Below are 26,658 nucleotides of genomic sequence, written 5' to 3' on the forward strand. Positions count from 1 at the left end.
CGTCTCTTTTGCCTATTGGTATTTGGTGCTAAGTTAAGCCAGGAAGCCCTCCAGTCTATACCTGCACAACATTAGGATGTTGGGAACATTCTGTCAGCTTCTGACTTAGCATCATGGTGAACCACTGGGTGATTTCTGTTACCTGGCCAGGTTGTCCCATTCTGTAGTAAACTTTTCAAGGAAGGCTTCAACGATACTCATGTGGTCATGGTAACTGCTGGTTCTCTGAAGGTCCTGCTCTCTCTGTGCACATAGCTTGTCAGACTGGAGGCAAAGGTCTTGCCATTGGTCATTCAGATGGGTTATTTCCTTGTGCTCAGGGGACTCCTGGTGCTTCGTTAACTTGTCCACCTTTTCTATGATGGTGCTCACGGAGGCTTGCTTGCACTGTAGCTGTTTAATGAAATCCTGAAGGTAACAAACAATGCAAAAATAAGAAACAAGCTCAAGACTGCATGCAATAAAAATCTGAACACCAAGGCCTGCATCTCTTAAATAGAGACCCTGGTTCTATGGGCTACAGGTCAGCTGTCTTGCTTATAAAGAGTGAATGTTTCATATGAAAATGGTCATGTAGAACTCTGAGAATATGCATGAAATATTACTTATTTACTTGCTGAGGTGGGGGTCTTGCTACAGTGCTTGGGCTAGTCTTGGCCCCCTGGGCTTAAGCCATTTCCCCTCCCTGGCATCCAAGTAGAGAAGATGCAGGTGTACATTACTGTGATCAGCCTGTTCATCTTTGCAGCCCATACTCTATTATTCCTGATGTGGCTGTCTCAGTGTCTGAGGATTCACAAACCCCTGAGCATACGGAAGCAGACAGATTGAGTACATTGCATCTCTGGCTCTGTCTTGGCCTCCTGCCTGGCCCTGTGTGGCCTTCAGGTCCTACCTTTACTTGCAAGACCATGTTCTGAGCAATGTTTATCTCCAGCTCAGCGTGCCGCCTCTTCATGTTCTGCAGCTGTTGGTCAGCATCCTGTAGGTAAATCCAGAGCTCGGCCTTCAGGTTCTTGATCTCTTCCCAGCCCTGAGTTAGGTTCTGTGCTTGGACCAGCCTTTGTTCAATCTGGAGAAAACACAGTTAAATGTTACCGGTTTGCCATGGCCTCATTCCTGTTCAGCGAATCTGATGTATGGGCTGTTAGTGGGTCTATGGGCAAAGGTTCTATGCTCCATTCAGATCTGAAAGGCACCTTTACTTGTACCTAGAATAGATTTCCTTTAGGCTTAAGGGGTCTCTACAAATCAAAACATCTAAGAGTTCTCCCATGTGGTTTTAATCAGTGCTGCAAAGATCCAAGACATTTTACCAATGTATCAGATCAAAAAGCATCCCCAAGAGCTTTTCCCATCAAGCCAAGCAGTAAATACATCTATTTGCCTGGTAATTTGGGGTTTGAGTAGTTAATAAAGGCTCACATCTCTTATACATTTGTCTTTTCATCTTTAAAAAAACATGGTGTTACCTGCTTTTTAATTCTTGTTTTTTTTTTGGAAACAGGGAATTGTATAGCCTAGGGTGGCCTGGAAGCTCTGACAATCCCCCTGCTCCAACCTCTTCCACCTTGACCCCTGGGGTGGGATTGAAGATTTACCACACTGCTATCCTCAGCTCTACCAATGTTTTAGATTGTCTTCAGATCTGCTCTTCTGGTTTTTGGAATGTGTATAATCTGTCTTATTATAACTACTCAGGATAATTGATGCTGTCACCCTTTGGAAGGAATTAAGCAGTAGCCCATTGGTGGACCTAATATAGAGAAGCAAGGGCAAGGTGCTCTTTGGACAGAGTATTACTTAAAGGACAGGACGGGAAAGGAGGAGAGAACATCAGAAAGAGATGTGAAGAACTAGAAAACAAGAGGCTGGTAATTAACGTGGAGGAAGGTGTCACTGGTGGTGGTTGAACACACTAAACAACTCAGTTGTAATTCCACTGTCTTAGTATCTACCTTCTTTCCTGTGATGGCAAAAATTCATAGATTAGATTTGTGACTATGGCTCCAAGAGGACTATCCCCAGACTATCCCCAGAAATATTTCCTTTAATCCTCACAGCCTTCGAAGAGGGAGAGAACAGAACCAGGCAGACAAAACAGACGACTAGCTATGACCATGGACATCATTTTGTTGTTGTTGTTGAGTTACCAGCTGCTCTGTCTGCTGAATGTCTTTTGCTGTGCTTTTCACTGAGGAATTTGACAAGTCACACATGGAGCAAAGGAGATCCAAGTAGGTCCGTGCCTGCTCTTGCAGAGCTCTGAAGTGTTTGACCTGAAGGGGAAAAAAAGTGATTTTCAGATTAGACAAGAGGGGTGCACTGCTGTGCTTGCAAACAGTGCAGTTGGAAGCCATTTATTGATATTTCAAAAATTGTTCGGTTGTGTCAGTGTTTTCAACACGGTCCTGAAATATATTTGTGACTCACGGGAGAGAATTCCAAACACACTGGAGGATCGGTTTGTCTGCCATCTGCTTCCCATTATAATTAAAGCTGTCTGCATGGTCTGGGAAGGGGGCGGGGACGGAAGGCTTGTCTCCAGACTTTCTAGATTTTTCTACCAGCATTCTCATTTCGGAAAAGAAATGACAGCACACTTGTCTCCGCTTATTTACATGCTTGTATACAGAGTGGAGAAAAGACTACTGTTGCAGGATGAGCTGGGACAATTCTTTGGAATGAGGTGGCTGGGGTTCCCTTCAATGCAAGAAGTTCGTCACCTACTCTTCCCTTTATCAGATTCCAAGAAGGGCTCATTTCTTTATGGAAACACAGAAACACAGCTGCTTAGCATCGAGGAAGCATTTTTTTTTCTTTCTTTTTTTTTTTTTTTTTTTTTTTAGATACAGGGTATAAAGTGCTCCAAAACAACCCAGTCTTGGCTCTCATTGGACTGGCACTCTTCTGAGGACAACCAAGGTAATGGGCCAGCAGATGCATGCTTGGCACACCAAGTATGAAAGAAAAGGTGCTGAGAGGTTAGACTGTGTGGGGAAAGCTGAGCCACTTCACAAGCAGCATATCTCCAAGACTGCTCAGAGTATTAGATCTGAACATATCCTGGAAGTGAGCCATAAATGGGACAAAGATGATCTAAGATAGACAGTGGGTGGAAAGGCCAGAGCAGAGAGAACACAGAGTAGACAGAGACCAAGTCACGGAGACTGTCAATCAGAGGTCAAGGGGATGAACAGAGAGCAAGTCTTGGAAGCTATCAAAGGGGATTAATTGCATGTATAATAAAATGCTGGAAGACAAGGAATGATTCAAGAAAGCTCACAGTGTAAAGAGAAGGTGCTGTATGTCCACAATGCAGTTCTTTTCCGCTCTCAGGAGACATTGAAATCACATGCTGTGGAGGAATATGGTTGTAACTGAAAGCTACTGTGTTAAGTGAAATGGCGGTCCCGGTGCTCTGCTATCTGTCTCATCAGCATGCCCGGTCTCAGAACCACTGACATCCGATGTAAATAGCTCTTTGAGGGTAGGTCTGTCCTGGACACTACGGTATGTCCAGTCGTACGCTTGGACCATATCTACTTAGAATCAACGGCATCCCAACGACTGTTAATTGTGACAACTTGCGTTTAATCACCACTGAATGATTCCAGTGGGGGGGCATAATAAGATGTCCCCCAAGTCCAGACAGCTGTTTCCATCTCAATGGATTTTGAAAAGAAAATTCCTTGCTACCTCAAATCTTCCTTTGTGAGACAAATTATGGAAACAGCTTATTCATGGGAAGTGGCATAAAATTTGGAATTTATTTTGAAAGATGACGGATGGCATTGGATGAATTATGACTAGACCTTGGCCTGAATGCTACTCTTTTTTAAATAACTTAAAAACATTTTTTGTTAGATATTCTCTGTATTTACATTTTAAATGTTATCCCCTTTGCCCACCCCACTCCCAACCCCCTCCCCGTCTACTTGTCTTCACAAAAGTGCACTAGCTCCCAATCCCCCTCTCCACCTCAGTGCCTTGGCTTCCCCTACACTGGGAAAATGTGCCCTCACTGGACCAAAGGCCTTTTCTCACATTGATGCCAGACACTGCTGTCTTCAGGTACATGCAACTGGAGCCCTAGGCCTTTCAGTGCGTGCTCAATGGTTGGTGTTTTAGTCCATGGGAGCTGTGGAGGATTTGGTTGATGGACAATGTTGTTCTTCCCATGAGGCCACAACCTGCTTCAGCTGCCTCCAACAGCACCCTCACTGGGGTCCCTGTGCTCAGTCTGATGGTTAGCTGCAAGCATGCTCAGCAGCATGACTCTGGCAGAGCCCCTGAAAAAGCATCCCTATCTGGTTCCTGCCAGCAAGCACCTCCCAGCATCAGTGATAGTGCTTAGGTACGGTGGCTGCACATGGGGTGGGCATCCCCAGGTGAGGCAGCCCCTGAACGATCCCTTCTTCAAACCCTGTTCTTCCACTTGATTCTGTAGCATAAAGTGGAGCGTTTGCAGAAAACACATAGAGCAATGAGGAGCACAGGGGACTTATCAGCTTCTCCTGTGGCTATAAAAAATTATAAACCTATTTCCAACCATGCAGTACCTTAGGAATTCATTCAGTGTGCAATGTGACTCATGTCCAGTTATTCATACTAGCCACTAACCAAAGTGAAAAGTACCATCTAGTGCCCCATGACCCACAGTGACCAGTGTGAAAAGGGCCATCTCACATTCCATGATCCAGGGGACTTTATCTGTCTCAGAAAGTTGAAGTTTTCTAATGACAAGAAAATAAGCTGTCAAGAACTGAATTATAATCCCAACACCTGAGAGACAGAGGCAAGCAGATCTCTGTGAGTTCGAGGCCACCTGGTCTACAGAGTGAATTCCAGGACAGCCAGGGCTACACAGAGAAACCTAGTCTTGAAAAAAAAAAACCAAATTAAACTAAAATTAAAAATTAAAAATGCATGTAATTTAAAGGATAACAATTTATTTTGTGACCAGTAGAAACACTTTCCAATGATTATTGCTAGAATCAGCTTCAAAGGTAAATCTGCCATATTTTTTTCTCAGTGCCTCAAATCCCAACTCCACGCCTCATAAAACATGATTCTGACTGGAATCAGATCTTTGCATTAGTTTCTTGTGGTCACCAGGAGTGTTGCTGGTATATACTTATGCAGCGATTACTCAAAGATGGATTATTGGAAAGTTGGCATACAACTTGGGGCCACAGTGTAGATGCTGGTCAAAGCTTGACACTGAATCTGCCTCATGTGGAGTTCTCAGTAGTAGGGCGTGTGTGTGGTGGTGGTGGGGGGAACTGTCTTCTACCCTCTGGCATGAAGACAGTGTCTAACAAGGAAAACATTAACTAGTTGGGACAAAACAAAGAAAAAAAAATTTGACCAAACAAAATTTGTTTGCCTTCATGCCTCCAGCGCCTCAGATCCAGTTGGCCCACAGCCTTTAGTCTCCTTCTGTGGCTTCTTTCAAGTGAGAGGCAGGCACATAGAAAGGCTGTGGGAGGGCAGTGAGCCTCAGAGCTGCGTACTCAGGAACCTGAGCAGATCAGTGAGTGTCTCGTGCTGGTTAGCATCTTAAATCCTGCCCTGTTCTGGCCCCTCGGCCATTGTGAGAAACTCTTTGTTTGACACCCCTTCCTTCTGGGTGGCAATAAGGGAGAAAAACTAAGTTTTGTTTTGGAATGTTGTAAGTAGGATTTGTCAGTAATAAAGTCCAACGTGGAGAAAAGGTGACTTGAGAAAGCTTGTGGTGGAAAAAAAAATATCCCTCCCTATTTCCAGAAACCGACATGGTTTTGAATGAATTAATGAATGATGCATAATAGCAAACTCCCCAGAGTCTTACCTGCTTGACAGCCTCCGCCCTGCTGAGAGGTGGCTGTGGGCTGGGCTTCAGGTCTGGCTGGACTGTGGTGACCCATGCCTGGCATTGCTGCAGGGTGTCTTGCCTGCTGACGTGCTTCTGAAGTTCATATTCCAAGCTTCGGTATACCTGAGACAGAATAGAGTTGAGATGTGAAAGTTGTCTCTCCAGATATCACTATAGATGAATAAGCACGGTGAGCCAGTCTGGTTAAATCCCCAGAACTCCCTAGCATGGTGCACATATCTAACATGTCTGCACATGCTCCAAAATGATGCAAAATGCAGTGGCCATGGCCCACCTTATAACTCCCTGATATGGCCACATATAATATGTCACATATAACAGGCCCAGTGTTCATATATGGGGCAAAATGTGTTAGAGCACATGAAGCCATTGAAATAAATTGTCAAGAACATAAGCTTCCCCTCTGAATTACAAATACCGGTGCTTTTATTTAAACTAGGAGCTAAAAACAAAACGTGAATCACCATCTTTAAAAGACAACTAAGCTTTTCTAATTCTGATGCTTCTGGAATTTCTAATTCTTCTGGAAATAAATAATAGCATATGGAGACGTGGAGGAGTTTGAGACACACATTCTGCCAAGGAAGCTATATCCAGAACAACAGTGCAGGGGCCAGAGAGATGGCTTGGTGGTTGAGAGCGTTTGCTCTTGGAGAAGCCCCAGGTTTGGTTCCCAGGATCACATGGCCACTCATCCCTGTCTGTAAGGCCAGTCACAGGGAACTACAGATGCTCCTCTCTGCAGGTATCATGTTCATACATGTACAATACATACATTCACAGGCAAAATACTCAGATACATAAAAAACAAGTCAGTCTAAAAAGTTTTTAAAATAACCACAATTGGGATTCCTTCATACATTTTTTTCTCCCAGTATGACTATTCAATTAATATGTTTTCAACCATTTGACCAACTCGACCACTTGAGCTAAGGTGAACTCAAAGTTAGCCAATGTAACTTAGTAATCCTCATTTCAAAAGGAAAAAAAAATATGTAAAAATTTCAAGGCTAAGGAATCAATTAATATCATCTGTGGTGTATTTTTCTCTCATAAATACAAATTAATCTCTCCTTTCCAGTGTGTCTCAAATTTCCTCCTGGATAGCCTACTAACAGAAACACATTGTAATACTTCAAAAACAGACAGAAACATCAGACATTTTTTTTTAAATCCTACAATAGCTGGGTGTGGTGGCTCATGTCTTTAATTTCACCAAACTGGAGGGAAAAGCAGACAGAACTCTGTGATTTGGAGGCTAGCCTTGTCTACATAGTGGGTTCTATGCTAGCCAGGCTTACATAGCAAAACCCTGCCTCAAAAACAGCAGCACACAAAATGAACCCACTTACCACCCTCAACAACGAAACAATCAAACATCAAAATAATAAAAAACCAACATACAACAGCAGAAATCGGCTTCCTTACAATACTGGTTTTTACTAATGGAGTAATTCTTATTTATTGTAGATTTATTTATATGACATTGAAAATATGGCTTTGAGGAAACACAGCTATTAAAGTATAGTTCAAACTGACCCCATACACTCTACATTTTCAATTTTTATATACAAATGACCAAAAATATCAACTTAAAGCAAAAGCCAGGCTTCAGTGTATTAAAAAAAATCAATAATGGGGAAACTAAAATGCACTTATTTTAGTGCTACAAAATGAATGGCACGCTATAGGGAAGTTTTGGTGGTATGTAGATGAGTAAAACTTGCCAATGTAACTTTTTGTTTGTTTGGAGACAGGGTCTGTACTTTGCAGCCTAGGTTAGCCTTGAACAAGTGGCAACCATCCTGCCTAAAACTTCCAAGTGCAAGGATTATGGATACAAGCCATCACACCTAATTTAGAGCCACACCCAGAGCCTGACATATTTTCATAATTAACTCTTGGTAGAAAGACTGGATGTAACCAAATATCTGAATTTCCAAGCTTCCTCTGTCGAAGCTAATGCCTGGCAGGTTTGTTTTGTGTTCACAAAAGTGCTGTGTCTTCTTATGTCCTATCTGGCAAAACACCAAAGCTACTCCAAAGATTCGGGTATCCATCCATTATGAAAATCTAGCCTCCCTCTTCAGGCCATCACTGCATGGACCAATTCTGCACCACTCACCCTCTGGGCTGTGCTGCAGATGGCTGAGTAACTGTCCTTTGTGCCCTGCAGGTGACCTTCTATGCTCTGCTTCTGCTTTGCTTGTAGGTGGTCCGGGCACTGGCCAATCAAAGTGTCACCTTTGGTTTTAAGGTTGTCCAGGCGGCCTTCAAACCCTGCTATTTCTTCCATCATCGCCTGAAAAAAACAAAAAACAAAACAAAACAAAAAAAAAAATGAAGAACGTAGAGTGCTCTCAGAATTCCACTCTCAGCTCAAAACAACCTCTTTATTAAGCATCAAGTTGAAGATCTAAATTCCACTGTCTAACAAACCTGTTAAAAGTGTTTTATGATTTCTCTTGGCTGTGCTTTAAGATAAAAAAAAAAAAGAAGAAGAAAAAGAAAATTTGTATTTCAGTAAACCAAAAATAGGAAGGGTGAATAATCTGTGGATTAGTCACATGACAATAAATTGATTTTTTAAAAAATATTTATTTATTTATTTATTATGAGTGTACAGTTGCTGTTTTCAAACACACCCAAAGAGAACTTTGGATCCCATGACAGATGGTTGTAAGCCACCACATGGTTGCTGAGAATTGAACTCAGGACCTCTGGAAGAGCAGCCAGTGCTCTTAACCACTGAGCCATCTCTCCAGCCCATGAATTGATTTTAAGACCACAATCTTTTTATGCCTGGTCTCAGAGAGGCATCTGTGATGATAACGCAGCCAGGGTGAAAGATGTCCATGTGTGTCAAATCTGTTTGTCATAACCTCGGCAGTTATTTTTTAACCTCATATAATTATATAACTTAATTTACTTATTGCTCTCGTTTCTGTAGTAATATCATATGTAATTTACATCCAATACCATTTCTGAGAATAAAGTAACCGTCCTTCTTACAGTTAATTGCCTGCTGTACTATGGAAATCTTAAATAACTCTAATAAGTTTGGGTTCCCACTGTTATGCAGATGAGAGACAAAAGCACAGAGAGGTCATAGCAAGGTAACCCAGTAGGGAACAGCCAAGCTTCCCAGTTTTGGACACGTCTGGACTTTGGCTTGCATTCTTTTTCTCAGACGTATTATCTATCCAGTGAGCATGCTCTCGGTCTGTTGAGGGAGCAAGAAGCAAGCCCATCAAATCAGGGTTCAATTATTATAGGCCACATGATGCTAATGACAAGTGACACATTCCAACATAAGGGTGCCTGGGTAGATACGTCACTACATAAAGGAATCATGGGTAGAATCTGATTGGTGCTGAGCTCTCCTTTTGTCCAGTGAGGTTGGGTGAGAGGACATTAAACCTAACTCAAATCACTTTTGTCTTCAGCTTGTAACAGAGATATCATAACCTGGGTGAGAGGGGGAAGAGGAGAGGGAGATGGGGAGGGGGGAGGGGGATAGGGAGAAGGGAAGGGAGAGACCATATCCTGAGATTACTGCAGGAATGGGCTATCTGCTGGCTTAGTATATGTTCTAATTAGTCTTTGTTCAACATGACACAAATTAGGGTCATCCAAGAAGAAATATCAGCTGAGAAAATATCTCAATGAAAATGGTCTCTGGGCAAGTCTATGAAGCATTATTTTCTTTTATTCTAACCAAATCTATCTAATCAAAGTAATGACTGGTGTGGGAGGGTCCAGCACACTGTGGGTGGGGATACTCTTGGGCAGGTGGTCCTGAGATGAATACCAAAGCAGTTCTCTATGGGTAAGCCATAGAGAAGAAGCCAGTAAGCAGTGGTCCTCCAGGGTCTCTGCTCCTGTTCACGCATTGGACTCCCGCTCTGACTCCCCTTCATGATGAAGTAAGGAGAGCAAGAAGCTGTAAGGTGAAATACATCCTTTCCTCCCCAAGTTGCTTTAGGTCATGGCATTTATCATAGTGACAGAATTTTTTTTAAGTACAATACATTTTTAGAGCCTAATGCAAAACATCAGCATCAATTGCTGATCTTAGACATGTCCTGAGCATCCTCGACCCCACGGAAGAGATTCTGGGAGGTCCAGGGAGGTCTGCTCAAAGATTAGTAGTTTTCTATTCTTATTTGTGATAGGAAACATTTTCTCTGGCAAAGAGGCTCATGCACTTCATGGCACACCACGAGGTGTTGATTCCATCATAAACAAATTATTTTTCACTAAGATCATGGCATAAGATATCGAAAGATCATTCCATAAAGTGCCCCACATGCCATTTCTCACCAGTACACATAGCTATTAAGAATGCAGACCTACAAAGATAAGGAAGTCTGTTCTCAGTGTTGCTCTTTCTGGTTCACAATATGACATTGCCTGTGATTTTCAGCACAGTTATGAGGTGAAACAAAAGAATAACAAACTGCCCCAGAGATGCTGAGGTCCCTGCTAGGAAAGGTATGTGGCTGGGCTAGAATGCAGGCTGACTCCTAGCCCTGGGGTCCACATCTGGCCTATGTTTCTAAAAGCCAAAGGAATCCCTTCCTTTGCTAAATGATCCATACAGACTAAATTCCCAGGCAAAAATCTATGTGCTCTCCAAAATGCAGCAATGTATTCAGAAGCCCGGGGTTGAGATTTGAGTGTTCTTTATTCTCCCAAGTATCTAGTTCAGTGGATCTTGTGGTAGTTTCAATAGGAATGGCCCCCATAGTGTCATGTGTGTTAATACTTGGCCCACAGGGGGTGACACTATTAGGAGGTGTAGGCCTGTTGGAGGAGGTGTGGCCTTGTTGGAGGAAATATGTCACTATGGGCCAGGCTTTGAAGTCTCTTATGCTCAAGTCTGGCCAGTGTGTCTCCATCTTCTTCTTCAGCTGCCTGCTGACCTGGTTGGAGAATGCTTAGTTCCTCCTCCAGCACCATGTCTGCTTGCATGCTGCCGTTTTCCTACCATGATGATAATGGACTAAACCCCTGACACTGTGAGCCAGCCCCAGTTAAATGTGTTCCTTTATAAGAGTTGCTGTGGTTATGGTGTCTCTTCATGGCAGTAGAAAACCCCTAGCCAAGATGGCTCTCAGCGGTACATGCACTTGAGACTCATGCCAGATTTTTGAAGCGGTCATAATTCAGAGCTGCACTCAAACACATACACACATGCATATACACATGCACACAATGCACATATACATACTTACACATACAGGTACACACACATGGATGGGTGCACACTCTCTCACACACTGGCAGGGCAATCAAAGCCATCCTGTGGTGACATTGGCCATACCTTATGATTGGCAAGCTGCTCGGTAATGGTCTCTAGGCTGCTTGTCTCCAAAAGGTCAGGTGTTACCAGCCGGCCAGACATCTGCAACAGCCATTTTTCTACCTCTTGGAGTTCAGTATTGTAGTCTTCGTGATCTCGGACTTTTGCTTCCAGACTGAAGACATGTTCCTGCAAAACCAGGTATGTGTCAGAGTTGACTTTTGAATCCCAAACCTACTCAAGTACTGTGTTATATTTAAGGAATTATAGGGTAACTAGCAAACTAGGCAGTGAATTGTATCAGAAAACTACCAGGATGGAGCTGGGGTGCAGTTCAGGGGTGGGGTGTATGATTAATACACTCAAAGTCATGGGCTCCATCTCTAGCATCTAATAGGAAGCGAATTAAGTAGAAACTCATCAGGAATATGGGGGGAAAATCAATCACCATGCTATTAAAAGTGTTTCTGATGAATGCTAGCCCTTAAAACTCTGCAGCAGAGAGGAAGATGGCAGGCTTCGTCTTGGGGAGTCAATGCTCACAGCTGCCCACTCCTTACCTTTCCTACGCTACAGAGGTCCTGGAAGTCAATTTGAAGTTTCTGTATCTTGTCCTTTAACGTCTGATCCTGTACCAGGTCCAGAAGGGCTCCCCCCTTCTCCTGTACCGAGTTCACTGCAGGCTCGTGGGACAGCACCATTTGTTGTAGTGACTTGAATCACAGAGACAAAATAAAAGGGGGGGGGACAGTCATCTCGTCCAGGTGAACAAGAAGAAAGCACACAGGTGCCTGTAGCAGGCATGACATCACCCACCTGGAGAAAGCCCTGGCAAATGTTTATTGGACCAATAAGTACCAAGCATGAAGGAGAGTATATACACTCTAGCATACCTCGTGCTGTCTTTATATAGTATGCAGGGGAAAGAAGCACATGGCATGGCCTCTCATAGTGAAGAAGACAGAGGAAAGCATTTCATTTAGCTAAACTGGATGCAGCTCACATTTCTGCCTCCCACTTCACTACATTCAGCAGAGACAAATGTCCACAAAAGCCATGTCAAGGACCTGAGTTCAGATGTCATGGTGTCTGCTGTGGGTTGAGTCAAGATGGCCTTCTATAGGAAATGGCTAGAGTATCTTGAGCATGTTTACTTGCTGAGACAAGCTTAAGACACACTTAACTCTGCTGGGCTTTGACCTGGAACGCATCATCTTCAGTGACAAGCTGCCAGGCCCGGCAGAGAGGCCAAGGCACCACATAGTAGCTAGAAACACCACAAGCTTCCTCAGAAGACTACTGCTAAACCTTTGAGGTTATTTAGAGCCCATATGGCCAATAAGTCTGTCAAGACACTGGGCCATAAATTTTGTGTGTGTGTATCTGTGTGTGTGTATATACATTGTGTATGTATGTATGTATGCATGTGTACGTATGTATTTATATATGTATGTTCATGTATTTCTATCTTGATATCTATGCCAACCTTTCAAGGTGGGCAAAAAAAGTGTAAGCCACTCATGACAATAAGTTCACATGTAAATGAAAGCCAGCTTCAGGGATTATTTTGAAATGTCTGAGCAGATGAATCTATATTTTTTCTCTACTTTTTTTTTTTTATATCTCTTCTACATCTATAGAGTGTGTCACCGTTCCTTCAGGAACTAAATTCTCTAGCATTTACCTATGATTGGCTGATTAGAATTTTTGTCTTTAAGTTGTCTATTTCATTTTCAATTTGCTGTAAGTCAGATTTGCAGACTTACGTAACAAACAAACAAACAAACAAACAAACAAAAAAACCCAAAAGTGACTAGCTAGGGTAGATGTGTCACATCTGAGAATCATATAGTTAAGTTACAGGAAAAAAAAACTTGCAAAAATATCTCACAGTAGTTTTACACTTATGATTTTGTAGTTGGCCCATTCCTAGAGACTTTCAGCCACACAAGCCTCTCAGGTCGGGGCGGGGGTGGGGGGATTAAATACCCTTGAGAAGATCCATATCTATCTGTACTATCTGACCACTGATTGATTATATCAACTTCTGAATATTAGTCCCTAATGGGAAAAATAATGCAAAAGCAGTATATTTGGCCAAATATAGCTTCAGGCGTTATCAGCAGAGAGGATACAGATGGGTACCATTTGGCACTTCAGGAGTCATGCTTCTCCCCTTCAGTCCCTTCCTGACTTGCACACACACGGGTTAGGGGATAGCAAGGCACTACCTTGTATTTGGATAGCTGCGCTTTTTTCTCATACAGCTCCATTTTGGGTTCTTCGGGCATGCGCAGGATCTCTTGGTATTCTGCCATCCACCGGGTCAGCACCTTGTATTTATCTGAGAACTCTTTGGCTAAGTGAAGGCCTTTCTCCAGGCTCATGTGCTCCTTCCGGACGGTGCTGGTCAAGTTCTTCAGCTGTTCCATGTGGGTGTGGATCTCCTTCCTCAGTGCCTCCGCCTCAGTCTCCTCCAGGAATCTCACAGCCCTCTCCCCTTTCTCTCGAGCTGACTTCAGCAAACTGTGGCCCTTCTCCATGTCTTTTAATAAAACCTGAGAAAGTGGGTTACTATTGCTGTTATAAAACACCATGACCAAAAGCAACTTGGGGAAGAAAGGGTTTACTTCACCCCCAGTAAACATACGACAGTTCATCACTGGAAGCAGTGAGGGCAGGAATCAGGAAGCATCAACTGATGCTCAGTCTGCTTCCTTATAGAACTCAAAACTACCACTCCAGGATGGCACTGCCCACATAAAGCTGGGCTCTCCCCTGTCAATCACTAATTAAGAAAATGTCCTACAGGCCTGCCTACAGCCCAATCTTATGGAGGCATTTTCTCCACTGAGGTTTTCCCTCCTCTCAGAAGACCAGCTTGTGTCAAGTTGACATTAAACCTGCCAGTACAGAACGCAAGTGTTCAGCAAATGCGTCAAGGATCTTAGTCCCTGCAAAGAGAAGTTTCCAGGTTCTGTTGGAAGTCATTCTGTACTTCCTTCAAGTTTATTTCCAGGTTGGACCTGTCAAGGAATCTAAAGCTCCCTTCTTTAATTCAACAGAGGATTGAAGTATTGGTCATTTCCAAGTCAGAGACTTCAAAAGGAACCCAATGGGTCTTTTATCCCCAGCAAACTCCCTGTTAATGCAGCGGGATGTAGTAAGATCAGTTTTAAAATCTAATTGCCAGACTTTGTGCATTAAGGCTGGGAGAACAGCTGCACATAGGCTGTTCAGAGGACAGAGCTCTCTCACATAAGGGGAATCAGTGTTAGCCTTAAAGCATGGATAAACATATTTGAATTAAGTTGATGAGCTAAATGTCATCAATCACTTGGAGTCAGAAAAAGCACACATGCTTCTCAATCTACACAAGGGGAAGGGTGGGGGAATCATAGACAAGGAGGGGAGAGAAGAAAGAAGCCAGAAGGATGCATGCCTACCTCCAAGGTCTTCAATTTTTTCCCCATCATTGCTTCATCGACTTTATCGATTTTGGTAGCCACATTCTTGAAGTTTTTATGAGTGGAGCCATACCAATCTGAATAGGAACTGAGAGATGATTCTGTCTCCTCCAAACACTGGATTTCCTCTTCTAACGATTTGATTTGCTCCTGGGAAAAGAAAGAGAAGAAGATTGAACCACAGATGAAAGCCTTGGGGGCCGGGGCCACTGTGGGCCATAGGTATCTTCCACTGAAGTTGGAAAGACCACTTTGGCTCATGGTGATGGTGGCTGTCCCTTTTAAGCATCGGGGGCAGGATGGCTCACCAGCACTTGGAGCAGCAGGGCTTGGTACCGGGAAGTCAGCTGCGTGGCCTGGCAGCCCATCCGACTGCTTACATGGCTCTCATCCAGGATCTCCTGTGCGCTGGTACCCACCTCCTCAACCTCATCTCTGTGTGCTGACAGGTCCTCATGCCACTTCTAAAAGGATGTACGAAACCAGAGACAAAGAGACTCAGACCTGGGCATTCTTAATAAGACAAATACCGTATGTATCTTCTGGAGGGAACATGGTTTCTGCATGTGATTGTGAGTATGTCTATTCTGAGATGCAGTTTTGAAAGAGTATCAGATACAATCTTTGTGGAAAGTTATATCACAATGGTGAAACAGCAATTGCCTACTTAGGAATTCAGGTACCTTTTCTCTGTATTTTATACTTTAGTTCAAATGCCTGTTTTTTTTTTTTTTTTTTTAAACTTGTTTTGCAGCTTCCCTTGCAGGTTGATTTTTTAAAAAATGCTGAAATAATAAAAACCAATCACCAAGGGCTATGCATCATTTTGGACATATGAACAGCTGAAATGGAATGAAACTGGTTATGAATGATTGACTTAAGGGACCTTGTTAGAGTCCTTACATATCACACCATCAGTGTAAAAGACTGTCATCTGTGTATATTTTTATGAAAGTATGGCACTAGGCATGGGAAGTAAATACAATAGTTTCCCAAAACTGTATTCTTCAGAGTAATTTTAAAAATAGATTACTAAGGTGTGTGTGCTTGCAACATGTGTGGAGGTCGGAGAAACACTTTAAAGTGGTTCTGGTCTTCCAGTCTTGGGTCTTAGGGACCAAGCTCAGGTTGTCAAGGACCTGTAACTTTTTTTTTTTTTTAACCTGTTGAGCCATCCCTCTGGCCCATCATGGAACCATGTTCTGTCAAAAAAAAAAAAAAAAAAAAAACGAACCTAAGAAGTTCATTACAATAAAACAATACATAAAGTAAAATCAAGAGAGCCAATGCGTTAACTTTAGATGTTCTAGATACGCATGGTGCGAACTCAGAAGACAACCACCTTTGACATAGTTCCGAAACGTTTTTATGGAGCGGGCTATGAACTATGTGAAGTAACTTGCTTTGACGAGGCTGGGGAATTCCCCCTGAGTTGCACCTTCAGCTGAAGCAACTGGATCTCCTTGGCAGATCGGCTGCTCTGGCACTCACTCCGGGCACTGATTTTCTCTTCCATTCTCTTGAGCCATTCGTCAGCTTGCTGGAACTTCTGCCCCAGCAATCTCAGTTTGTTCACAAGGCTGTTGAACTGCGTCCGCGTTTCAGCCAGCCTGTGCTGGTAAGCCTGCCAGTCCTGACGAAGAGACTCCAGCACTCTGTCTTCTGCCTGGGGGAGGCCTGAGAGTATCACATCCTCCCTCGTATGAAGTACTGAATTCAGCAGGGCCTGACCCTCAGCACAGCGCACTTGAAGCTCCTGCAGGGAAAAGGAATGGACGTCAGGTCTAACTCCTAGTTCATGCCAGTCAGCCTGTCTCAGCCAAAACAGCTGCTTCAGCCCGGAGTTCACATGAGGCAAATGTGATTTTATTTTGCCCTATTCAGAAAATGCATACCAGGAGCCCTTCTAATAAACTCTCTACGGGCACCACCGCCCCCCCCCCCACATACACACACATTGCCCTGGGGGCAAAAGGGCAAACCCCTCCAGGAGTCTTTAAACCTACTAGCCAGAATTCAATAGCTAAGCACCTAGACAGGGGCAGGGTGGGCATGCAAGGCCAGAAGAGGGGTAGGGGCTGGAGAGATGGTCCAGTGTTAAGGAGCACTAACTGCTTTCTCAGAGGTCCCGAGTTCAATTCCCGCCAACTATGTGGAAGTTCGCAACTATCTGTAATGGGATCCGATGCCCTCTTGTGATGTGTCTGAAGACAACTACAGTGTACGCATATGAATAAATAAATAAATCTTTAAAGAAAAAAAGTAAAAAAGAAAACACATACCTAACACTTAAATGTTGCCTTCCCAAGTCTGCAGAAAGATCCTGATAATCTCCCAATTAAAAGAACAATTCCCTAATTAAGTTTCTGAAATTTGATATTTTTTTCAGCCTGTAGGCAACAGTAGCCATGAAAAGAAAAAACAATCACTGTTGCATAAAACAATACTGTAGGCTTATTACAGCACAGAATCTTCTTCGCCAAGCATTCAAGGCTGGTGGCTTTGGCATTAACTGGGGCTACAACCACTGCTGAAGAAGGAAATGAGGCTCCTTTTTGTGCTGATTGGTGAGAGTTCCCTCCCATACTCTAGGGAATATGTTAGCCCAGAAAATTTGGACCAGTGCCTCTTGTAGGTATCTAGACCTGGGAGGCAGAATCATTGCACACCCTACTGGCTGTTTCCAAGTACAAATATATGCCCTAGACCACAGTATGTTCCTTGAAGCCTCACACCAAACAACTGAGTGTGAATAAATCTTAAGTAGCATGTGAGCTTTTAATAAAAAAATGTTATATTCTTAAATATTCTGTCAAAATGGTATATACTTTAAATTTTTCATAAGAAATAAATCCATGCTGGTGAAATATGATTATTTGCAATAAAAGTAACCATGTTAACAATGGCACCATGAATGTTGAATTTAGCAACCAGTTAATCAAAATGTAGTAACATGGATAGCCCATTTGGTTAAATAAGGTACAAGCCCAGCATGCAAAAGCCCTGACTTTCCATCCCTAGGAGCATACAAGCAAATGAAAAACCAATAGAACAGAACTCATGCCACAGTGCACATATGTGAGCCCAGTATTCACAAGAGACTGAGGCAGGGGGATTACCAATCTGTGAGCAGCTTGGGATCTATAGCAGGTTGAGAGCTATCCTGAGCCATCCAGTGAGACAGGAGTACTAGGAACAATCCTGCTCCTAAAAGACTACACTGTTGCCTACAGCCATTTGAGATCGCCAGTCAAGGATGGCTTTTTTAGAAAGATACAGCGATCTCACATGTGACTAAGTCACACGGCACCTTTCCCTATAGTGCGCAGTCAGTGATGGAGCGCTGTGCTGTGTCCTGGAATGCACATGACACAGGACCATACACACCTACATATCAACCGTGCAAACACACAAGACTTATTTTGAAATTCTTGTATATTTTTTCAAGGTGATGTTGCATACATTTTCCTTAGTTTGTTTGCTTTTTTTTTTTTTTTCTGGAATAAGTACTTTAGACTTTGTAGGTCTTGGGTCGGTGCTAACATTGCTTACTCCTCGTAGTGAGGAACTCATCCTGCAATGGACAATATTAACAAGTGTTACCATGTGCTTATAAAACTTCTCCTAATGCACAGACATTGTGGTCATGATACATAGTCTAATCTATAAGTTTTCTTTGTCTCTTTGAGACAAAATTTCTCTGTATAACATAGCTCTGGCTATTCTAGACTTACTCTGTACACCAGGCGGACCTCAAATGTGCAGACATATGCCTGCCTCTGCCTCTAGAGTACTAGGATTAAAGGTTTGTACACCGTGCCTGGCCTCTTTCCTTTCTTCCCTTCCCATTCTTTCCCATTCCTTTCCTTTCCTTTCCTTCCCTTCCCTTCCCTTTCCTTCCCTTCCCTTCCCTTCCCATTCCTTTCCTTCCCTTTCCTTTCCCTCCCCTCCCCTTCCTTCCCTCTTCTTTTCCTTCCTCCTTCTCTCTTTTTCTCTCTCCTCCCTTTCTTCCTCCCTCTCTTCCTCCCTCCCTCTCCCTTCCTCATTTCTTTCTTCCTTTCCTCCCTTCAATTTTTAGTTTATGTGCATTGGTGTTTTGTTCATACGTATGTCTGTGTGAGAAGTTAGATCAACTGCTACAGATTTTCTTGCCCTTTCTCTAATCTCACACGAGAGGCTGTATTGTGTCTGATGACACCTAGTAGCAGATTCCATGTATCACTGGGCTTGGGTTGGAAGACATAAGGAGCCTAGAGAAGGCTACTGTGGTGTAGGAGGGAGTTCAGGTGCTCCACTGCTTGCCCCCGCCACGGCCACAGGCTTTCCTCTTCAGCATTTGTGGAGATTCAAAGCGGGCAGTGTAGAAGAAACGCACGGGAGGCAAGGGCCTGGAGTTAGGTTTGAGCCACGCTCATCTGACTGAACTGACCAAAACCAAGAGAAACATCTAGGCAGGGACTTGCTCTGTTCTTTCACCCTGGTTGGTTCCTGCTGTTTTATCCTCCATCTGAAACTGTCCTTTTGAGAGCAACAGTTGGGCATGTTGTCAGTCAGCCCCCAGCGCTAGATCAGTAGCTCCTGCTGTCAGAGGCCACCCTGGTTGCTGAATGAGTCCTCCAAGAGCTGGTTTTGTTGGTTTGAGTTGCCCAACAAGTGATAGGCACAAGAATGCTCCAGATCAAGTCTCACCTTAACTGAATGGATATCAGCTCTCTGTAGGAGGTCACCTTAATTTCTCATCACGTGAAACAATCACTTCTTTTTCATAAGAAGGAATCCTTTGGTTTCTGATAGAATTACCTGGAGATCTCGAAGCGCTGTCTCATGGGCGTTGGTATCACCCTCAAGAGCTGAAGATCGGTCAAGTTTCTCTTGTTCTTGCCCCAGCCAATTTTCAAATGCCTTGAGGTCTCTCTGATACTCTTGGTGAAGGCGGACCAGCTTTTCTAATTTTGTCACAGTTTCCTGTAATTGGCGTTTAAAATGATTAAGAAAGAAACATATCACTGAATGCAGAATTCATTTTTGGAGTTTAATCTTGTGTGTGTGTGTGTGTGTGTGTGTGTGTGTGTGTGTGTATGTGTGTGTGTTCTCTCCTTACAACTTTGGGGTACGGATCAAACTCAAGTTGCCAGGTTTGGTGACAAGAACCCTTGCTTTCTGAAACATCTTGTCAGCCATACGTCTGAAGTTTTAGAAAAGCATAATTATTAAATCATCAGAGCACAAATAAATAATTTCCTTTAAAAAAGAACCTTTAAGTTTTCTACACAAAAAGAGAACACAAATGAAGGCCGTTAGGAAAGGCGGATAGACTGGGGCAAATCCGTCCAAATTTTTATATTAAATCCTCATGGAACTAATAAAAAATGAAGAAAAAACATTATTTCTCTCTCTCTAAAAAGAAAACCGTAACAAAATAGAGAAACTAATCTTAAAAACTGGAACTATCTCAAAGATTATTTTTTAATTAACTACCTGAACTGTGAGTTCAAGGACCCTGGCCAGCCATACCTTGGCCTTCTCTTTGAGGGCTTGGTGCCGTTCCTGCAGATCCTGCAGTTCTAACTGAGTGACGTAATGCTCTGTCATGGCTGCCCTCTTGACTTCAATGGTCTCCAGCAGGCTGCCATGACTCAACACTTCCTCATTTAATAGCTAGAGAATGAAAGAAAAAGAAACAAACAAAATGAACAACTCACACACAAGCACAACAGTGATCTTGGGCAAATAATTGTCTTTTAACTGTTCTGGTGACAAATGATCTTTCTCTATTCATCCATTCACCTGGGTTATACAGATATGGGTGTGCATATGTAAGAAATATTTATATAATGTTTTAATGTATATTTCAGATCTGGTCCAGATTGTTTCTGAGACTTCAATTTTCAATTATCTACTTTCTATTTCTTCTTGAATATTTCACATGTCTTATATCTAGGAATGGCCTCTTGATCTCCAGCTGGTCACCATTCTGTCTCATCAAGCCTTCTTCCTCAGCCATTGTTTAAAACAATGAATGCAACCCCAGCCCCACCCACCTTCCAAACAGCCACTCCAGAACATCGGAAGGAGGCGCTGGTTCTCCATATCTACTCCAGACCCCTCTTTACTTTCAATCAGGTTTTAACAGGAGTTTCTCAGATGGAGGTAAAGTGCATTAGGGCATGCTGGGATATGGAGTCAGCTGGGGGTGCAGTGCAAGAGCCTGAACCCTCCCCCAGTTCACCTCCTACCACCCTCTCCTGCTATCCAGCAATCTTCATCCCATAATGTACTGGAACCTTTCCTTCCTCAGCCTATCTGCATGATAGAATTCCATCTTTGATTCCTTCCAGACTCCTCTTTGATCTCAGTCATTTAGGGAACTGTCTGCCTGTTTTCTGTATCAGAAAGATCTTACTTATCCTTCTGCCCTGATCCCAAAGAACCTGTTATCCCTTTCCAAATTAGTGTCTCACACCACGCACCAAACATCATTGTGACATCTCCTAGTTATGGGTATTTACTTAAACACTTACTAGTGAGTACACACATCCCTACTAGAATACAACCTTTGCTTGCTCCCTCACAAACTCCAGAGGGAGCTCCACGTTACACTATAAAGAGTGGGGAATGTGCCGCGAGGTTGTGGGGAGCACCTTTAATCTCAGCAGTAGGAGGCAGAGGTAGGAGAATCGTTCAAGGCTAGCCTGGTCTACAGAGTGAGTTCTGGGACAGCCAAGGCTACACAAGGAGACCCCCCCCCAGCTCGAGAAAAGCGGAGGATCAATGAGGGGCGCTCTTAGGGAAGTGAGATGTTCACCTTTACGTGAATAGATCAACAAAGAAACAAGAAGAGCATCAGGAGCCTTGGAATTCAGGTGAGGCAGAGGGATCATCAGGAACTAAAGTAATGATGTGGAGATAAAAGGGAAGAGTCCTGAGGTGGGGGCTGTGGCTAACCTAGGATAATCCCTATGGAATGTTGCAAATAAGCAGAAATCGAGAGCTTGAAGAATTTCCATGCAGACTATAGTAAACTCAGCTCAAAATGTAATATCCCAATGAGGATGCACTGGAGGGAGGTAAGATACCCAGCAAAGGGATCCAGCCCTGCTGTGTTTGATTGAATACCAGTTCAAAGTGAGAGTTTTAAAACTCCACATGTTTTTAAATCTTTTCATGTCAAACTACAACCATATGATGTTGGACCCAAACTGTACAGAACTAGTAATACAGAGCCCGTGGTTTAGCTCCGCACTTCAGCACTTGCCTGGCACGCACAGGCCTTGGTTTTAATACCCAGCATTGAGGAGGAGTGAGCGGGTAGGTAAGAAAAACAGCGGTTATGAAAAGAACCTAAGAAAGAAAGCACATTTACTTCTGACATTAAGAAGTGACGAATTTTAAATGGCCTGTGTTATAAAACATCGGTGTGTATGGTTGTACTGGAAAAGAAAAAAAAAAAAACATCTCTCCTGAGTTAAATAACCTCAAACAACATCCTACTTTGGAAAGTTATTAGAAATTATAGCATGGGGTGTAATTTCCCCATGTGTACTTGCTGGTGCATGGGTGATGACACTTTTGCCTGAAATTCACGATAGAAAGCAAGGTGGGTGTAATGCGGTTCGAACCTTGGCTTTCCCCAGAGCAGTTACTTTCTCCCGTAGCTCTGTGTGCTGTCTCTCGGATTCGGTCAGGCTGACTTCCACACCATCCATCCAACTGGAAAACTGCCGCACGTCATCCTGATAACTCGTCCACTTTGAAAGCGCTCCTTCCAGCTGACTGCAAGGGGTTGGGAACACACGTCAGTACCCTAATCTGAGCATCCCTACAGCTCTGATGTCTTCCATGTGTATTCGATCACCCTGATAGTCAGCAGAGCGTCCAGAGACCTGGGATAGATAGCCGGCCTGAATTGACCAAATCTCACTGTAAATTTCTGATGAACATAGCCTCAGAGGGTAGGGTCCATTTAATTCCAAGCTCCAAACTAGGACTAAACACAACCTCTAGAAGGCCCAGGGGACACCATCACTTGGAGAGACTGAAGGTGACCCAGTGTGGGATGTCTGGATCAAGTCAGAAACAACACTAATTCCCAGCAGGTCAATCCATAAGGCTGTTCAGAGTAGGACAGACAGAAGGAAAAACAAACTTGGGGAAAATAAAGTGACCATTCTTAAGGATATTTAAAAAAATTAAGCTTTATCTATTTTATATATGTGGGTACACTGTTGATGTCTTCAGACACACCAGAACAGGGCATCAGATCTCATTACAGATGGTTGTGAACCACCATGTGGTTGCTGGGATTTGAACTCAGGACCTCTGAAAGAGCAGTCAGTGTTCTTAACCACTGAGCCATCTCTCCAGCCCAGAAAATTTTAAATTTAAAAATTATAAAATCATAATGGAGAATGGGGCAGAATTCCCTGTAGTGGTCTAAATATGCAAACGTAACATTCCCCTTGCAGGTAAGTATTTCTTCCAGCCAATACACACATCACATAGTTAATGCTGTGGATTATTGAGACTGATTTTCATACTGTGACCCACCATCAGTGGTCTCTCACAGGTTTCCTGAGACTTCTTACTGCAGAAGACTGCCCCCCTCTGCCCCTGAACTTCTGGGTACTAGATACTGGATCTTTCAGGCTGAGGAGATTCCCTGGTTCCTGCTGTGTTCCCGGATTGAAAGCAATGCTAAGGAAGAGTTCCAAGGAACTGTCAACCCCTGATAGACTGTCCTCAATCCTCTCCTGTGTCCTGATTGCTTCTTTACCAGCGTCTCCACTCTCTGTTCCGAGAGAGCACAACTTGGAGATATTAAAACAGCATGGAGTCAGGGGCTGGAGAGATGCTCAGCGGTTAAGAACACTGGCCGCTCTTCCAGAGGTCCTGAGTTCAATTCCCCGGCAACCACATGGTGGCTCACAACCATCTGTAATAGGATTCGATGCCCTCTTCTGGTGTGTCTGAAGACAGCACAGGGACAGTTTACACATATACATAAATAAATCTTTAAGAAAAACAAAACAGCATGTAGTGGCCCAGACAAGTAAGTCCCAGCGGGGCACTGTGGGACTGGTTTGATGACATTCCTTTCCTTCAGTCCTTGATAAATATCTTCTTGAGAATCCTCCCAAGTGAATCACTTGGGGTGAATCAAAATACCCCCATTTTATGAAATCTTTATCATCCTTTGGCTAATTGGCAACAAAGAAATACACATTTTAGTTATGTTAAAACGCAGGCTCTCGATATTTCAGGCAAACCAAGAGTCACGCCACACCCTCTAGATTCTCTTGGTGGTAGGGATGACAAAGGGAGTAAGAAACAGAAGCGGGGAGGAGAGAAATAGGAATAGAAAGTAGGAAGAAGGAAGGGATGGGGAAAGGAAGTTAGGAAGGAAAGAGCCACCACTGGAGCATTCCGTTGTCCTTCAGTCATGGTTTGCTGGCACCAGGCATACATGGTTCCACTCACCTTTTACATCGAATTGCTGCAGACAAGAGGGACTCCCACATGTCCTTCACGACCTGCAGCTGCTGCTGAACAGCAGGGCTGCCTTCGGGAGATGTACTCTGCAGAACGTATTCCCCCCGGGTCAGGATCATTTTCATCTGAATCTCTTTTTCCTGTCTCACTGACAACAGAGCCTGTTTAAGAACAAAAAAGATGACAAAAGACAAATGCAGAAGCCTTCATATTTATGTGTTTAATATTCCTGGCCTGCCACAGAGGTCCCCAAAGACCTGCAGATATCTTTGCATCATAGTCCTGAATCTTTGTTCAATTCCTTCCTTCCACATTCCATTTGCCCTGGATTAATAGAGAAGTGGGGGGGGGGCTATATATCCCTGGACCCTCAAAGTTCTCAGGACAGAGAACTCATATGTACCTAGTGTAGTCTCCCCATGGAAATGGGTCACGCAGATCAAGATTTTCACAGGCCCAATTCCTTTTAGCAGGAAAGAAAGCTAAAGCCCAAAGTTGCCAGGGAGGTAGTATCTGTCAAGATGCAAACCTTCTGCTCCCTTCCTATCCTATGGCTGACACCCTTGACAGCTCAGCTGAACCTCTAGTGGCCCTGCCCCTGCCTGGTCAGGAAGGAACAGCAAGCTTGTCCTCAGCACCACACTGGTTTCTCCCTCTAGCTTTTAATCCCATATTCATCTCCTTCAAATCTCCATCCAGTAGTCTGCACCAGGACATTCCCTCTTTCAAAAAAAGAAAAAGAAAAAGCACATTTACTTTTTATAGGGAGATGGGGTGGGGAGAAAGATGGAGGGAGGGGGATGGAAGGAAAGAAGGAGGAAGAGAGAAATGGAGGGGGGGACAGACAGACAGACAGACAGATACAGACAGATAGACCAGGCAGAGAGAGGGCAAGTTGGAAGAGTTGGATGCACCCTTGTACCATATGGTGGTCTGGAGACCTGGGCTCAGGTTTAATGGTGTAGACAGCCTTCACACACTGAGTCTTCCTCACCAGCTCATTCACCTCTCATTCCTAAAAGCTTCAGTTAGGTGTTAGACTTCCTAAGGCTCCAATGTTCAATCCCATCTCTCCCACACTGTGTGTATCTACACACACACACACACACACACACACACACACACACACACACCACCTCCATCACGACCACCACCTCCACCACCACCATCTGAAATCATCATCAACCTCAGCAGCAGACAACACAGCTGTGGAGAACAAGGTCATATTTATATTCACTTTCGATCCCTTGCTGTCAAAACAGAGGGCCAGCCTAGGCACCGAAGTTATGTGGAAGAGATGGATGGACAAAGATTAATTATTTTCATTACAGATGCGAAACAGACTCAGTTATTTTGAGATGGGAGAAGAGCTAACTGAATGATACGGGCAGAAAAGTAAATTAATAATATAGAATTAAAATGTTTCACCAAAATATTTCCTCAGAATTCACGTCTGTGGTGGAATTTGAAGCTGGCTTTTTAATCACAAATCACCACTTTTGTAGTGTCATTTTTTTTTGTAGTGTCTGGATGAATGTGACAAGGGCTGAAATGAATGGCTAATGCTTAGGGGTCAGCATGTTGTATAAGCAGACAGCCATCCACAGGGCATCTAGACATTCCGTATAGACAGAGGACCATGAAGTCACACCGGACTGGTAGAGATGCGAGAAAAGGCGATGCATATGTGAGGTCTCTCGGTAGACACACCTCCAACTTGAGCATTCTGCCGTCCAGCACACTTTTATCCGACGTGGGGAGGCAGTAGGAGTCCAGCATGTGCACCGCGTCCGACATCCAGTCCTGCAGATCTTTAACACCCAGGGAGAACTGGTTGTGCTCAGCAACAATTCTGTCCAGCCTGGACACTTTCTCCTGGAAACAGCAGAGATAGTTTTCTAGCTGACAGCGCTGCTGAGACTTGACCTCCTGCAGCTACTCATATTGGAAACTAACAGTTCATCAGAGTCTGCCCTGAAAAGCCTGCGGAATAACCAGGCGTGGTTGCAGCTCGATGCCCTACGCTGATGCTCTGAGAAGAATCATGACTCGCTTTTTATCCAGTAGAATTTCTTCCCAATACCTACTGTCACTCAATCCATCATCAGCTTTAGCTTTCACATATTAATATTTGGTTCAACTGATACCACATACTCTTACAGTCCTACATTGTAGACAGTCTTAAAACAGCAATTTGGTGCTTTGGAATAGTTCTAAATAGCTTGCATACTATACACACACACACACACACACACACACACACACACACACACACACACACACATGTATATATTAGATGAAAACTTTCTACAGTGTTCAAGTTCTTAAACATCTGAATATCTCTTGCAAATGCAAAGGATAAAAATGAAAAGGCTTTTTTGTTTTTGTATTTTTTTTTAATTTAACTTAATTTAATTTTCTTGAGACAGGGTCTTGCTTGCGTTCCCCAGCCTGGAGTTTAACTCCCGACACAGTCCAATCTGGCCTCAAGCTTACAGCAGTTTCCCTGCCCTGCCGTT

At 43.5% G+C, this 26,658-nt stretch overlaps 1 protein-coding gene across 9 annotated transcripts in view; it reads right to left on the reverse strand.

Moving 5' to 3' along the window:
* Positions 1–26,658, reverse strand: part of SYNE1 (spectrin repeat containing nuclear envelope protein 1) — a gene marked incomplete at its 5' end in the record, with an annotated part of 433,140 nt that overhangs the window by 187,499 nt on the left and 218,983 nt on the right. For 7 of the 9 annotated variants that reach the window (XM_080941779.1, XM_080941780.1, XM_080941776.1 and 4 more), the window contains 16 exons: positions 143–408; positions 896–1,072; positions 2,154–2,279; positions 5,834–5,980; positions 8,004–8,180; positions 11,205–11,372; positions 11,744–11,896; positions 13,415–13,741; positions 14,630–14,800; positions 14,959–15,114; positions 16,089–16,406; positions 19,451–19,615; positions 20,165–20,308; positions 22,270–22,423; positions 24,128–24,300; positions 25,850–26,014. In XM_080941779.1, the coding sequence (XP_080797905.1) occupies positions 143–408; positions 896–1,072; positions 2,154–2,279; positions 5,834–5,980; positions 8,004–8,180; positions 11,205–11,372; positions 11,744–11,896; positions 13,415–13,741; positions 14,630–14,800; positions 14,959–15,114; positions 16,089–16,406; positions 19,451–19,615; positions 20,165–20,308; positions 22,270–22,423; positions 24,128–24,300; positions 25,850–26,014 (2,987 nt within the window). The remainder of the gene's footprint in view (positions 1–142; positions 409–895; positions 1,073–2,153; positions 2,280–5,833; positions 5,981–8,003; positions 8,181–11,204; positions 11,373–11,743; positions 11,897–13,414; positions 13,742–14,629; positions 14,801–14,958; positions 15,115–16,088; positions 16,407–19,450; positions 19,616–20,164; positions 20,309–22,269; positions 22,424–24,127; positions 24,301–25,849; positions 26,015–26,658) is intronic. The other 2 variants (XM_080941782.1, XM_080941784.1) reach the window with 2 other exon arrangements.

This window comes from Micromys minutus (genome assembly GCF_963924665.1).
Source record: "Micromys minutus genome assembly, chromosome: 30".
Taxonomy (NCBI): Eukaryota; Metazoa; Chordata; class Mammalia; order Rodentia; family Muridae; genus Micromys; species Micromys minutus.